The 14,749-nt window shown below is 38.7% G+C and overlaps 1 protein-coding gene across 1 annotated transcript in view; it reads left to right on the plus strand.

The window, feature by feature from the left end:
* Positions 1–10,241: 10,241 nt before the first annotated feature.
* The window catches only part of LOC123972392 (tissue factor-like), a gene marked incomplete at its 3' end in the record, with an annotated part of 23,561 nt that continues 19,053 nt past the window's right edge, over positions 10,242–14,749 (plus strand). The window contains 2 exon segments of the mRNA XM_046051875.1: positions 10,242–10,421; positions 13,194–13,308. Coding sequence (XP_045907831.1) covers positions 10,355–10,421; positions 13,194–13,308 — 182 coding nt within the window.

A 14,749-nucleotide genomic window follows, 5' to 3' on the forward strand; every position in this document is an offset into this window, starting at 1 on the left:
TGACATGACAACATAGCGCAGTTGCTGCAAATTTGTTGGCTGCACATCCATGATGCCAATCACCACATCCCAAAGGTGCTCTGTTGGATTGAGATCTAGTGACTGTGGAGGCCGTTAGAGTAGAGTGAACTCATTGTCATGTTTTGCGACATGGTGCATTATCCTGCTGGAAGTAGCCATCAGAAGCTGGGTACACTGTGGTCATAAGGGGATGGACATGGTCAGCAACAATACTAGGTAGGCTGCCGTATTTAAACGATGCTCAGTTGGTACTAAGGGGCCCAAAGTGTGCCAAGAAAATATCCCCCACACTATTACACCACCACCAACAGCCTGAACCGTTGATAAAAGGCAGGATGGATCCATGCTTTCATGTTGTTTACACCAAATTCTGACCCTGTCATCTGAATGTCTCAGCTGAAATTGAGACTCATCAGACCAGGCAACTTTTTTCCAGTCTTCTATTGTCCAGTGTTGGTGAGCATGTGTGAATTATAGCCTCAGTTTCCTGTTCTTAGCTGACAGGAGTGGCACCCGATGTGGTCTTTTGCTGCTGTTGACTATCTGCTTCAAGGTGTTGTGCGTTCAGAGATGGTGTTCTGCACACCTTGGTTGTAACAAGTAGTACTTGTACATCGGGGTTCAGTGTCTTGCCCAAGGACACTTTGACACAGCCAGGGATTGAACCGCCGACCTTCCAATTAATGGCCAACCCGCCCTACCTCCTGAGCCACAGCCACACCACCTCCTGAGCCACAGCCGCCCCTTGAGTCAGAGGCATGAGTTACTGGGTGGGTCAGTTATTAGATTTCCATTCTACACTCATGGGCTTATGAGACAGCATGTTGAGCCTTCTCATACAGCACACTTCCAGGAAACTGGCATTCCTCCTTACATGAATATCACTGATCGGACATTTCTACACCCCAAGATAAGGAGGACATTCTGCTGAAATATTAACATTTACACAAAGTCTGAGTGTCTTCAGACTTCATCCCTGACTGCACATAAAATCCCACAGGAATACTTGGGTACAGCACAGAACATATATCTTGTGTATTGATACTGACACTTATAAAACGGTCCACACAGCTCCATGAAAAATCCACTCTACTATTACCGCCCCACAGGACCGTCCGCCATCTCAAACACACTGGGTAACCGGGCAATGGCTGCAAGTCATCTTCTTTTGAACGAGACTGGCCAAAGTGTCTCCTTGAGCTCTGCATTTTAAATTACAATACAGCCACAAGTGTGACTGTGATTAGCAACATAATGTGATAAAGATTAGTGTTTTCAGAAAGAAAGGAGTGTTACTTTTAAAATCCTGATTTATTTGATCATTACCAGGATCACATTTATGAAGATTAAGCACTGTCAGCATTTGTTTTTACATGTAAAGCAGTCAAATCTAACCAAATTAAGCTTTACAAATGACAATATATACAATACAGCATACTAAATACCAGAGGATATTTTAAATTCTATTTTCATTATATATATGACATGGTGGTATTTAACTGCAGTTATGGTATGGATCATTGAAGGAGCGTTTTCACATGAAAACTATGAATTAGTAATTACAGACCCCTCAGTATCTTTCCATCAGTATCAAAAATTCCAGAATGGATCCAAACAGATAACATCTCATTTAAAGCGATTCTTATCCAATACACTGTTTGTTTACATTCTCTCTCCCACTGCTTCGAGCTCGCACCTCCACCTTTTTGCTCCAAGCAGCTTTGTTTGAGCTCAATTTCTTGCAAAGTATCCCTTTAAACGCTAAGTCCTTCTCATTACATCCTACGAAATGTGGTTTTCGAAATCATCATTCCACTGAAACAGCCAATTGGTTTCTTTTGGAAAACATTAAGGCTAAATTGGACCAAGGAGCAGTGTTGGGCAAGTTGCTCAGAAATTGTAATATATTACTAGTTACTTATTACTCCTTAAAAAGTAATATTACTTTACTTATTACTGGGTGATAAAAGTAATTAGTTACGTTACTATATTACTTTCACTATGACCCCCAAACAAAGCAGTCTCTCCCGACTTTATCATCTTCATAACAGCAGCAAGGAGTGTGATTTTTACAAAATATACAGCCTAACGTTTCTTAATAAAATATAATAAAGCAAGTAAATCCCTACTTTTGAACTAGGCTACATTTTTTTTCTGCATATGTATTTATAAGAGCAGTAGCCTATTCAATATTTTAAAAAAATGTTGTTGTTACGTTGCACTTCACTCTCTCCTGATGAGTGCATGCATCAGTGGCAGCAGCGGAGTTACTTTCTATAAGATTCACATTGCTGTGCTGCTTTAGCAGATGCTTCAACAAATTAGATGGAGAACTTTTCGTGTTTGAAGACTTTGCTGGTAACAACGTTTACAATGGACGTCAATGCTCTTTGCATCATAGACTGTTACACAAGATTTGGCAGTTGCTACTTACAGCTGAACGCCTCTCTTCCTCGTTCTCCGTTCTTCCTTTAGTTTTTGGCTAACAGCTGACTTGAATAAGATAAGGTCCGGTGCCGCTGAGCTGCTGTACAGTCGCGCATTCACGCCAAGGATGGTGTGTTCAGTAACACAGTTACGCAGTGTTACTTGGATTATTAACTGTAATAATATCACTGTTTTGGAAAAGTAATCCGTTACACTATTTAGTTAGTGGGAAAAATAATATTATTACCATAACTAAAATATTATTACAGTAACAGTTACTGTTACTCAGTTACAGTAGGCCTAATTTAACTACAGAGGCCTCAAAATTGTACATCAATGCCATAATACTCTCACATATGAACTACTGTATGACCAGCTGGACACAGACAGGAAGGACCACGTTACATTCAGTAGAAACAGTTTATAAACAGGCTTTGAAAACACAAAATTAATATTCATATCATCATTGTACCATTTTAAAGCATGGCTTTTTAAACAGGGAAAATATGGTCAACTTTGCTGATATCTTGCTTGTCTATAAAATGTTCCATAGTTTAGCCCCCCCCAACATTTCTTCTCTCACCACCTTTTGGTGAACGGTGGTTACTGAACACTGTGTGTCATAATTTGCAGTAGTGCTTCTGTCATTGTTTTTAACATATTCCTGTACTCACATGCTGATGTATTTTACTTGACCTATTATTTGTGCTTGTCTGATTTTGTCTGTGCTTATGTAATTGATGCTTTTATGTTGTATCCATGCTCCTGTGTTGTCTACTTATTATTGTGTGTATGTTTTTAATGTTTTCTGTATGCCATGTGTTAATATTTTTTTCTTATGACATCAACCTGCCAGCGACTCCAGATAAAAATTAGTCTGTATGGCTAAATCTCATTTACATTTTGGACATTGCACTCATGTTCATTTATGTGCTGTTCCTTTTAAACAAACAAACAAACAAACAAATAAAAAATGCGCATTATTAGGCATGGAAAACATGGTGACCATCTGATCTTCAATCGTCATCATCTGCTCTTGGCAGGTTGTTCACTTCTGTCTTCATATTTAAAGTTCAGCAGGTTCCAGAAGTTCATAAAGATTAGACGCCTTATTTTGGCATTACAGCATGGATTTATTTATATTAATGCACTAGGTTTTCCAGTCCACAGTATTCCTTGTTAATTCCATTCTATTACAATTTCCTTGTTTTTGCCTTTAGTAAAGGCTTTACGACCCTCATTTTGACCATTGGAATGCAATAGATAAACACATTCATATGAATTTTAGTAACTTTACAATCTCATTCTTGCCAGGGAGGGGATATGTTTAAAACAGCATTAGACCATCCACGGACAATAATGCAGAAATAGTTTAAGTGGTAGGCAGCTCCATAAGGCAGGGCGAGGGCAGTTTCATTTCTGGTTTTTCAGATTGCTGAATAAAGTCCTCCCACGCTCTACTGGAATGATGTGTCAATCTCTGGAGAGAATCCTTGCCCTCCTCTCAGCTCTGCTACAGAGCTCCCAGATCTCTAAGTGCTCGTTCAACTTACTTTAAGAACGTCTTGTCACTTTGAAAATCAGATTGATTGATTTAATCAGAGGCGTTCCAAACAAACTAAATTAATTTCATCAAGCAACAAAACAAAAAATGTCATAAAAAAGTGCTCAAATAGTGCTGAAAGACTGAAACTCTGCCACAGCTCAGTTCAACATTTACTGAGAACTCACCTCATCACTTACCAAGGTAGCAAAACATGACCATTCAACAAAAAAAAATTATGAACTGAACAGCCAAATGGTTACATAATCTTAAATGCATGCACAAATGAAAAATCTGTTTTAAATGCATCACTCCAAATGCAGAATACATTAAATCAATTCAAGCCAACACTCGAAAAGGCAAAGGCAAAAAACAATTTAAAAAATTTATTTATAAAGAAATTAACAGTATCTCAAACAAAACATCTTTCTTCCTTAAAGTTTGTACCTTTGTAATATCTAAGCTAAACGATTAAGAGTGAAAGCCAAACGATTATCACTCTTAATGCAAAGCCAAATAATTTTACTATTTGGCTTGTATATATGTCAGTCAGTCAAACTGTTTCTATGAAGGCCCCCCAAGAACCAGAATCAGTGGCTTCCAACATCCTTTTCTTCACATTTCTCTCATTCTCACAACACGACATTTCAAAAGTCCGCTTAAAGAGGTGGTATTATGCTCTTTGCCTTTTTCCCCCACCTTTATTGAGTTATATATCCTTTTTTTTGTGTATGTAACCCCGGACTCACACAGGCGGCATGTGTGCTGTGTTACAGCTGCTGGAGAAAATTGCTGCCATTGTAGTTAATGCTTGTGCTCACACCTGAAGCACCGCAGTGCGTCCCAGAAGTGTCTCTCCCCTCTGTTGTGCAAAGAATAGGCAGCCGGTCTATTTTTGATGGAAGACGTGTCAAGCAGCAGCGAGCAGATGAGCTGGGCAGGAAGTCAGACACAGAGAAGAGAATCCGGTCGATACCTTGTACAGACTCCCGATCGTCTATCAACAATAAACACAGTTAAAACAGACCAAAAAAGAAACAATTTAACTATGTAGCCTTCTTAACCACGATAGAAGCACAAAAATCAAGAACAACTTACCAAATCAACTAAATCTAAACAATTCAGCTAAATCAGGCAGGCAAAACGTTCTTATTCTGAAATGCTTCATGTGGGAATTTCAGCCCTGCAGGGAACTGGGGGAAAACGGTTCACAGAGCGCTGTGATCGGATGTAGAAGCACACAAAATGACAAATAAACAACAAGTCAACAAGCAGGCTAAACGCGCTGCTGCTGAAACACTTCTGAAACGCTTCCAGTGCGAGTTGACGCCGGGCTGAGGACGGGTCAAAACAGTGGCGCAGCCGTAACGCAGGCCAAAGGAAACTCTGCTCTGAACTGCCTGGAAACAGCTCGTTTGCGGTCCAGCCATTTCCCTTTCATCTCTCTGACGACACAGGGATGAAAGCAAAATGCGCGACATATAACACTCGCCAAGCGGCTAGTCCGACACGCCCTCACACACTGGTGGAAAAACAGTGAGCTGCAGCACAGCTCTCCCCTCCCTTCCAAACACTAGCTACCCTCCAGGCAGTCAGTGGACATAAACATACTGTGATGTAGAGACAGAGCTCAGTTAAAACTTTATGGATGAAAGATACTTTTGTTACAGATTAATAACTCACCACTCTCGCTCCAGTCTTTGTTGCCAAGCTGGTCGGCAACATGTAGCCTACAGCTGAACCGAAGCTGTTTACCGGCTTCTCGCTGACCCGCCCTTCTCTGCTTCTGATTGGATAGTAGTCCTTAACTAGGAACTGCACATGTGCAACTCCCAACAAAGATCATGTAGAGTGTTCCAGTTATGCTGGCTACCTTATCAAATTGGAAAACATGACATTTGAAAGTGCATTATTTTCAATTTAAAAATTTATTTTATCTTTCTCAGTTACTTAGTAACAGATAATTAACAATAAATACAATAAGGATTTGAAATTAAGGGGAGTAAAAGTTGAAACCCCCATAAAAAGAAAATACTCAAACTCAGCATTTGACATAAGTAAAGTACTTGAGTAACATAACCCCTAAGTGGGGTCACTAAGACAAAACTTTTGGAGCTTTTTTTCTGATCCACATTCTGGAGACTGAAATGACACTTATTTAAGATACTGTAGAGATCTCATCTTTTGATCAGAGTAAGACAGAGATGAGTTTTTGCTCCTGAGGCCAATATGAGATCACAGGAGTCATAGCTGAGTTTTCTTTGAGCTCTTTCTCTGATCTCATGGTCCAATGTTCAGGAGACTTAAATTCTCTAATTTTGATCAGAGTCAGACATAAATGAGATTTTATATGGTTGTTTCTCCTGAGATGAATTTGAGAAGTGGGAGAAAAGGCCTTTGGTGTTACCTTGGTATTAAGCAGCTCATTTGTGTCTAGGAGAAAAGAAGGAAACAACTATGAGATCTCATCTAGGATTTTGCTCTCCTATGGGTAAACATGTTTCCGTAAAAGTAAGAGAAGAAAAAGTTCTGGTCGCTGCATCTACACGCGCTGCCATTGCCATGGTTTCCTACAAAATGTCAAAGCAAAGATAGTATTAGTGTAGAGAGCGAGTTGAGTAATATGAACACATTGTGTCATTCTGTCTCTGTGTGTTCTCTGAGTTTCTGTGTATGTGTGGAGGCAAATCCCAAACTAGAACAGTCAGATGGGTTCTAATTGCTACCAGGAGGTTTCCCCCCAAATGACACACACTGCTGAAATGTTCCCACATAGTTGCTCAATGCTGTTGTATGTGGAAAGAAAGAATTTTTACAGCAGATCTCTGATCGACCTAAATGCCATTACTTTAAATAAATTAAATTACCTGCATCACTGATTCTCACAAGAATCAAAAGACCCAATGCTTTAGCTGTGGGTCTATCAAGTGTATGCTCAGTTTTCTTCAGTCCACATTCCTTGGCTTCTTTCCCTGCTCTGCCGTCCCAGGGGGGCTAATAGAGGACAGATGGCCATTTCAAATATGTGAGAGAATTTGGTTACGTACAGCAACAAAGTTTGTATAGTAAATGCAAAAAAGCATTGCAATGGGTTGCCATAATTTTTTTTAATGTTGATGGGATGAATAAACATCAAAAGACAATAATGTGATATTTCATTATCAAGATCATAACAAAATAAAAGACTTCATACTGAAAATAATTTCAGTAACTATATTATTGTTATTTTCTGTACATTATATATTATTTTGTCTCAGCATTAAATTGCAGTTTCCATTAAATGTTATGTTAATGCCACTTTTGAGTGAGGACCAGTAATATTTTTGTGGATTGTATACTGAATTTGTAATGTGACCTTACTTTTGTGGTGCAACTTTCACAATGCCACATGGCCCCAATGTCAAAATAAAAATCATTAGAGCCTGTTTAAAGCTGCATTCAGTTCTTTTTTTGCCATTTAGAGTCAGCTGAAGAAGCTTCAAACGCAACACTGACATATTAATGCCTAAAAAGGTACCATTGGAAACAAGTTAGCAAACAGTTGCATAGTACACACCCATCAGACACGGAGTGGAGTGGTGTTTGTCCAATAATGACTCATTTAGCTCTGCTTTAGCCTTTGTGTGCTGCTGCTGGAAGACAGTCGATGAGAGTGGAGTTTGAGGGAAAACCAAAACGAGCTACAAGTGGCTGAAAAGCAAGAGGGAAACTGCAGAGTTGGTGATAATTGTCTGTGGGTTATTCTCTATGATTAACCATTTTCATATTACACCATTCATCCATCCATCCATTGTCAACCGCTTATCCTGCGTACAGGGTCGTGGGGGGCTGGAGCCAATCCCTGCTGACATCGGGCGAAAGGTCCGGTCCATCATTTAATTAACTGTTACAGAAATATTTTAAAAAAACATGACAATACTTTCTTAGATTCTCAGCTGCCATTCATGGTCCAAGAAATAGGTCACTAGAAAATAAGGTTAAATTCAGGTAAATTGAGTTGTTAGAAATTCCATGCTGCTAACATGCGTGCGCTGGTTGTTATCCTTACCCTCCTACTTAACCACAAATGGTAGAAATGGGTTAACCACAAGATAATTAAATGCTCAGTTCCTGTTCTTTAAAACATATGTAATAGTGAGAGGAAATCTTAGAACTCTTGAATCCGGTCTGATAAGGTGTTTTTTCTAATGTTCATGTCAAAGTTTATTTTCATGGTCCCAAAACACATATTTATGTACCAAAGAAAAAGAAAATCTTTAAAAATAGTTCACAAAAATATAATTTCAAAAGTCTCTGTAATTTCCTTAAACAGCTGTTCACTGTAGTTTATATTAAACCTTACTGGAACAGTGTAACAGTGTAACAGTGAGGCTTACTGATCTCTATAATAGTTTCTGTGCAACAACAGAGCAGAGGAAGAAGATTCATCAGGCTGTGATACACACACAGTACCTGTCATCCCACTGCCTGATTTGGAACCTTTAACTTCAGATCTATGTAGTGACGTCTATGATCATCAAAAAATACCTTTTTTCAGAACTATCTACATCTGACATTGACTGGATACAACAAAAACATGTAGAAAGACATGTTTCACATTGAAATACATCATGTTCATTCAAAGTATGCAATGCATAACTTTGGATAAGATTTTCTTCTCTATTGTTAAAAAACAAATTGTTCCTAATTGATAATCGCTGAAACATGTGCTTAATATGCATGTATGTATTGTTATTTCATTTGATATATTCAGATTCAAAACTTCAGAATCATCACCCTAAGGTATGAGAATTTTATTGTATGTGACCTCTGTAGGAGTCAAATCTACAACCTTAGTGTTGGTAACTTAGTGCTCTAACAAAAGAGCCACAAATAACTACTTCAATGATTACAGTAGGTACAATAAAATACTGTAAAATACATTACATGATTATCATCCATAATAATATGTTATAGTAGAAAAATACAGTAAAAGTTTGTTTCTTGCATCACTGATTGTAGAGGATGTCTTCATTGATCACAACTTGATTACATATAGGATAGATATTATGGAAATGATAAGATTATGTAAATGCTGGGCAATGTAAGTGTATTGCCTAATGTGAAAACTGTGTAATCTGTCTTTTACAGTACTGTAGCATACTAATTTCAGTACTTTGAAACATGTATCTCCCATTGTTTGTTATTGAATTCATTGGTAGTTAAAACTAAACTGAAAAGATATCATTATGTTCTGTTTTGGTGATTAAACCATTTCTTCTTATGACTTTTCATGAGAAACTTAGATTTTAAATGAATGGCTTGTGTTGAGAGATGTTTACCATCTAGATGAATGCACAATGGCATGTTTTGAATGAAAGACTGGCTGTTTTACAGGTTAGGTTAAGTGTGATGAGTTTGGAGTTTTGTACTAAGAGTTGTGAAATTTTACCACACTAATAGTACCAAAACGGTCAACAAAAACTGTATTTATTAGGTATATCAATAATTGGAAATTTAAATTCAATGAATCTCAGATTCATTGAATTTAATTTAGAGCGGGTTGGCCGTTAATCGGAAGGTCGGCGGTTCAATCGCTGGCTCCCCCTAGTTGCGTGTCGAAGTGTCCTTGGGCAAGATACTGAACCCTGAATTGCCCCTGGCGGCTATTCCGCCAGTGTATGAGTGAGTGTGAATGTTAGTTTCCGTTTGAGCACTTAGGCTCTGTGTGTGACTGGTAAATGCAGATGTAGTGTAAAAGCGCTTTGAGTGGTCGAAAAGACTAGAAAGGCGCTATACAAGTACGGAGAATTTACATTCATTTAAATTCTTAACTATTGGTATAGGTATTGGTGTGCCATATCTGGTTTCCTGGTGAGCTAAAAGCCACTACTTAACTGGATTACTTGGGACAAAGTCTATCAGCCATCAAGGCAACAGGGTATCAAGCTGTTTGCTGAGTACATGAGCTGCCTGTTGCTGAGAATCTCCTTCCTGCAAAGAAAGATCCAACTATTTGGTTCTTGTCAGGGTGGGTGTAGGTACTACTAACAAATGACCCATGTTTCTCTCTAAGTTTACACACTGCACAGTCAGGGACAATTTCCAAGTTTTCAAGGGGCGCTATGTGTCAGCCCAAGGACATTCATGTTTTTCATCTGTGTTTTGGTAAAAGGAGGAGTTAAAACTGAGCAAAGTGTTGTCCAATCCTACATCAGCAGGCAGTCATGTGGGAGGGATCAGCAGGCGGAACCCTGAACAGTCCCCCAGCTCCCACACTCTGAGCAGCTTCTACCCAGAGAAAATTGTATCTACTTTTCCTGTGTTCAGATAGTTTAAACAAGATCAACGACTGAAGCAGAAAGGATTTTGGGTTGTGTTACCATGGCATCTCTGAAAACTGTGCTTTATCTGGGAGTCTGTCTATCTGTTTGGATCATTACTACTGCAGGTAAGACCACTAGATAGATAGATAATTTATGTAACATGTCCCAACATTCCCATTAGATTGAGATTAGAAATATTAAAAAGGACTTATGATTGTTATTGATCCATAAAAACTGAACTTAAAGATAAATAATTTTGAAACACATAGACAAACATAGAAACAATAATAATCAATTATTACTATATGGCTTGACGATAAAAATAAAATACTGCTAGCAGGCATGGCATACAAATGAGAAAAGACTATATACAACATTCCAGCAGCGAGACAGTTTTGTGTGGTAGCCAGCCAGAGACCGCTGTTGTGAATTTTAGAGCATTATAGCCTAAATTGTTATCATTAATTACTAGAGCGATGGTGGTCTACGGTGGTCTACATTGTCATCATTTAAAGTGTTATTTTATAGTGTAAAGTTAAGATCATAGTGTTAAAACTCTATAGCTCTGAGTGTGTGTGTGCTCCTTTTTGTATCTAACTGCCCACAGGCAGTAGCACATGGTTGTGTGTGTAAGCAGGCACGTGTGCTCTGGGAACAGAATGAGCACAGCAAGACATCATCAAAAACACCAGCAAAATTTAATCAGTATTAATAAGTAATCATTCTTAATTCATCATTTTTAATCATTCTATTATCCTTAATTAGTATTAATCATTCTTAATCACTTTGTTTTCACCTAGATGTGTCTTGTCTTTACTTATAAGTGCTGTACTGTAGTCATGAATGCAGTAACAAGCTCACTGTGGTTAAGATCCCTGAGTGGGAGCATTGACTGCAGACACTGAGACTATGCACGCCTTGTTCAACTGTTATCTACTGTAGATTTATGACTACATGATGAACTGCTGATGTGTTAGTCTGCTGATATTAAGACTACATGTTTAATTACCAACTAGGACTACATGCTTAATTACTGATTAAGGGGTTGATTGTCAACTTCCAACCTCTGATGCTTATAGCCTGTGTGAGCTTTGAGTGAACTTGCTTATAGCACCATGTGAGCATTGGGTGAACTTGCTGAAGGAGCATTTGCTAGCTTCGCATGGCAGAAAGGTTGAGCTTCTGAGGCAGAAAGTGGATGAACAAATGATGATAAGCAGAAAGTAGAAAACAGCCAGCATAACTATTACTGTAAGAAACCAAGCATTAATGAAAGGCACAGCACTACATATGTTATTCTTGTAGTAATTTTTTAAGAAATATAACTGTGTGTCAGATTATGCATAACTTTTGAAAAAACAGTGAGATTTGAGTTGAAATGTAAATGAGGAATTTCTTATCCTGTAATGTAAAAATATAGAAAGTCAACAACACAGAATGATGAATGATAGCTGGAAAACGTTGTTAATTGGTAAAACAATACGTGTAAGTAGCATAAAAGCAGAGGATAAGAAATTCACCATAAAGAAAGGAGTGGGCACACCAGCCCAGAATGGATATATAAGGCGTCTGCAGACCATAGGATTGACTTCATCCTCCGGCCTGCTGGGATGTTGTACGGGTTTATTTGTCCTGTTTTGGAATAAACTCTTTTGCACCGACTCTTGACCATCTCCAGAGAAGTTTTTGACTGCAAACTTATTGACTATAGTGGAAAGCTAATGGCGTATTTTTTGACAAAGTTCATAAAGCTGGTGAAGGTGGGAATCAGGCTTAACTGGCCCAGCCTGGTCGCACATCTGACCCAATACCGCTTCTCACTTTTGTCACAGAAACTGTTTTTTTGCACACTTAACACAGACACAGACAGAGGTGGGCCTGGCTCAGGCGAGTCATCTGCGCTATAAAGCTTTGCTTTTATTCATCCAGATTTTGAAATACTTGCCTGTGAGATTTCTGCCTCCACACCAATACAGTGGAGGTAATTGGAATTTACACAGACCTCACTGTGCACAGTCTCAGTGTGTATTCATTCATCTCCATTGTGTTGGTCATTGTGTGATGGTCAGACCTTAGTCTCTGTTGCCATGGCCACCACTGGTCACTCCTTGGCACAACCCCCATTGTTGCATATAAGTAGTAGCCTATTTACTGTTGCAGGGACAGAATCAGACGGATACACAATGTAGATAAGGATACATATATACTATCTATACTGGAAATGTATGCATGTATATTGGTAAATGTTCATGTAGTAATTATGTTTACAAAGGGAGGATATTCATGCGATTGATGCAACAATAACTTTGCACAGTTGTAACATTCTCCAGTTGTTCTGTGGAGGGGAAGTATTTAAAACATGCAGGTGTGGGGCGCCGGTTAGGTCACGTCTCTCTCCCACATTTCCTGTCTCTCTTCAGCTGTTCTATCAAATAAAGACAAAAAATATTTTAAAAAAACATGCAGGTGGAATCAGTAAATGTTCCATGACGCTATTTACCTAATCATGACTGATGGAATGTTGGTCCTACTAATGTAGCAAACAAAATGTCTCACAACATTCTTTAGATGTTGTTTTTAACTCAATGTGAACCTAATGGAATGTTACAAGAATATTGCTGCACGTACAGTATCTCAAACTCTATAAAAATCATTACTATTTACTATTAAGGAACCTCTTACCTTTGGCTCATATTCAGCTTTGCTCACTTTTGTTTATGAGAAAGAAAAGGATGAGGATGTGATTGTCAAAGTTTTTCTCCAGCTGATTTATCAAAACTGATGTATGTTTTGTTTATACATTACGATCACTCACTGAAAAAACTGAAACAGGAATGGAGAATATTCAGACATCAAGGATGAGTGGAATATAATGCTGTGTTATATTGTATTCATAGATAAGAACTTTGTGCCGGCTGCAGAGGAAGTACACTGGGTATCTCTGGACTTTAAAACCACCCTCATCTGGACTACTAAGGCATCAAAATACACATACACTGTCCGGTACTTTAGGTGAGTAGTGAGTGGGTGTGCATACTCATTCCCCTTTGTCCCCCCAGTCCTATGCTCCTGCACACAAACACACACACACACACACACAAGTACAGAAAGAATAGAAGTGCATTAGAAGAAACCCTATTTTTGACAGTGCTGCTGCCAGTCATTTAAATGTTTCCATCCGTGCAGTAATGTCACAGCAAATATCGTGGGACAAATTAAATTTTTAGCTTCTATAATCCATGTTTAGACGCTCAGACGGCGCTCAGGATAGATCAGGACGACGGTTGCTTTACTGCAATGATCTGTATGATCCTGGACTGTGTGTGGGAGCTTTTGGATGTGTAGAAGAACACAGAACATGAATTAACATTAGAGTCTGGCCAGAGGTGGAAAGAGTACAAAAATATTCTACTCAAGTAAAAGTACTTTGATGTACTTTTACTTAAGTACAAGTAAAGTTACCGTTATACAAATCTACCTAAGTAAAATTAAAAAGTAGCCCAAAGACTTTGGCGGGCCGCACTGGACTGGGAAAATGGGAAAAACTGAACTGTATGAAGTCATATCCCTATTTACATTCAAACAGGTGGTCATTTTAATGGGATATCATAAGCATTAGTAGAATAAATAACTAGTTACCAGCAGGTTGCTAATGCCAACCAATATTGTCATGCAGTGATGTCTTTTTGGCTATTAGGAGCAAAGCATCTTGACTTTTAAGCCCCTTCACAGTCCATTGTGGAGACTGATGCACATGAGTGTCCACATTTGATCTTGGATGATTTTCACTGCACTAGCTTTCTCATGATGCATCAGGGGTCCTCAGCTACATTAGTTCTAAGCAGACACTGTGGGGGCCGGACTTTCAATTGCCATATTACTGTTTAATATTTTCAACTTTCGCAAAATGAACGTTTTTATTAGTTTATATCAGTGTGAACAGACTCCTTAAAAACATGGTAGGCCTAAATCCATAATGATAAATCTACATAGGCTATACTAAACAGGCCTACTTAACTAGAAAATGCGCAGCCAAGGAGTTCACTGAGGAATGATGGCTAAAATCTGTAATTGTAAATGTAAGTCTGATTTAATCAACCGGTTTTGGCGCTATTATGCAGCTGCCCGTTATTGTGCATGAGACACCTATAGTGACTGGTGGTAACAGCAGATGCCTTTTGATACCAGAGGGCACAGACGTCTGGGCCAGCTAAACAAACTACTGTCAGGCAGTTATAGGTATTTTCCATAATTATGTGAGCAGTCATGATCTGACTTTATGCTGCACACAGCTGCAAACAGCGAAAGTGAAAGGAGTTGGTTACCTGGCTGAGAAGGTGTAGGTGTTATCTAACAGCTCTCTGTGTCTGCTGCTGACTGTTGTATTACTCACTGCAATATTTCAAACTGGTCCGCTGTCAGTAAACTGCTGAAAATGACGGTTGTCTTGTTG

This window comes from Micropterus dolomieu, linkage group LG06 (assembly GCF_021292245.1).
Source record: "Micropterus dolomieu isolate WLL.071019.BEF.003 ecotype Adirondacks linkage group LG06, ASM2129224v1, whole genome shotgun sequence".
Taxonomy (NCBI): Eukaryota; Metazoa; Chordata; class Actinopteri; order Centrarchiformes; family Centrarchidae; genus Micropterus; species Micropterus dolomieu.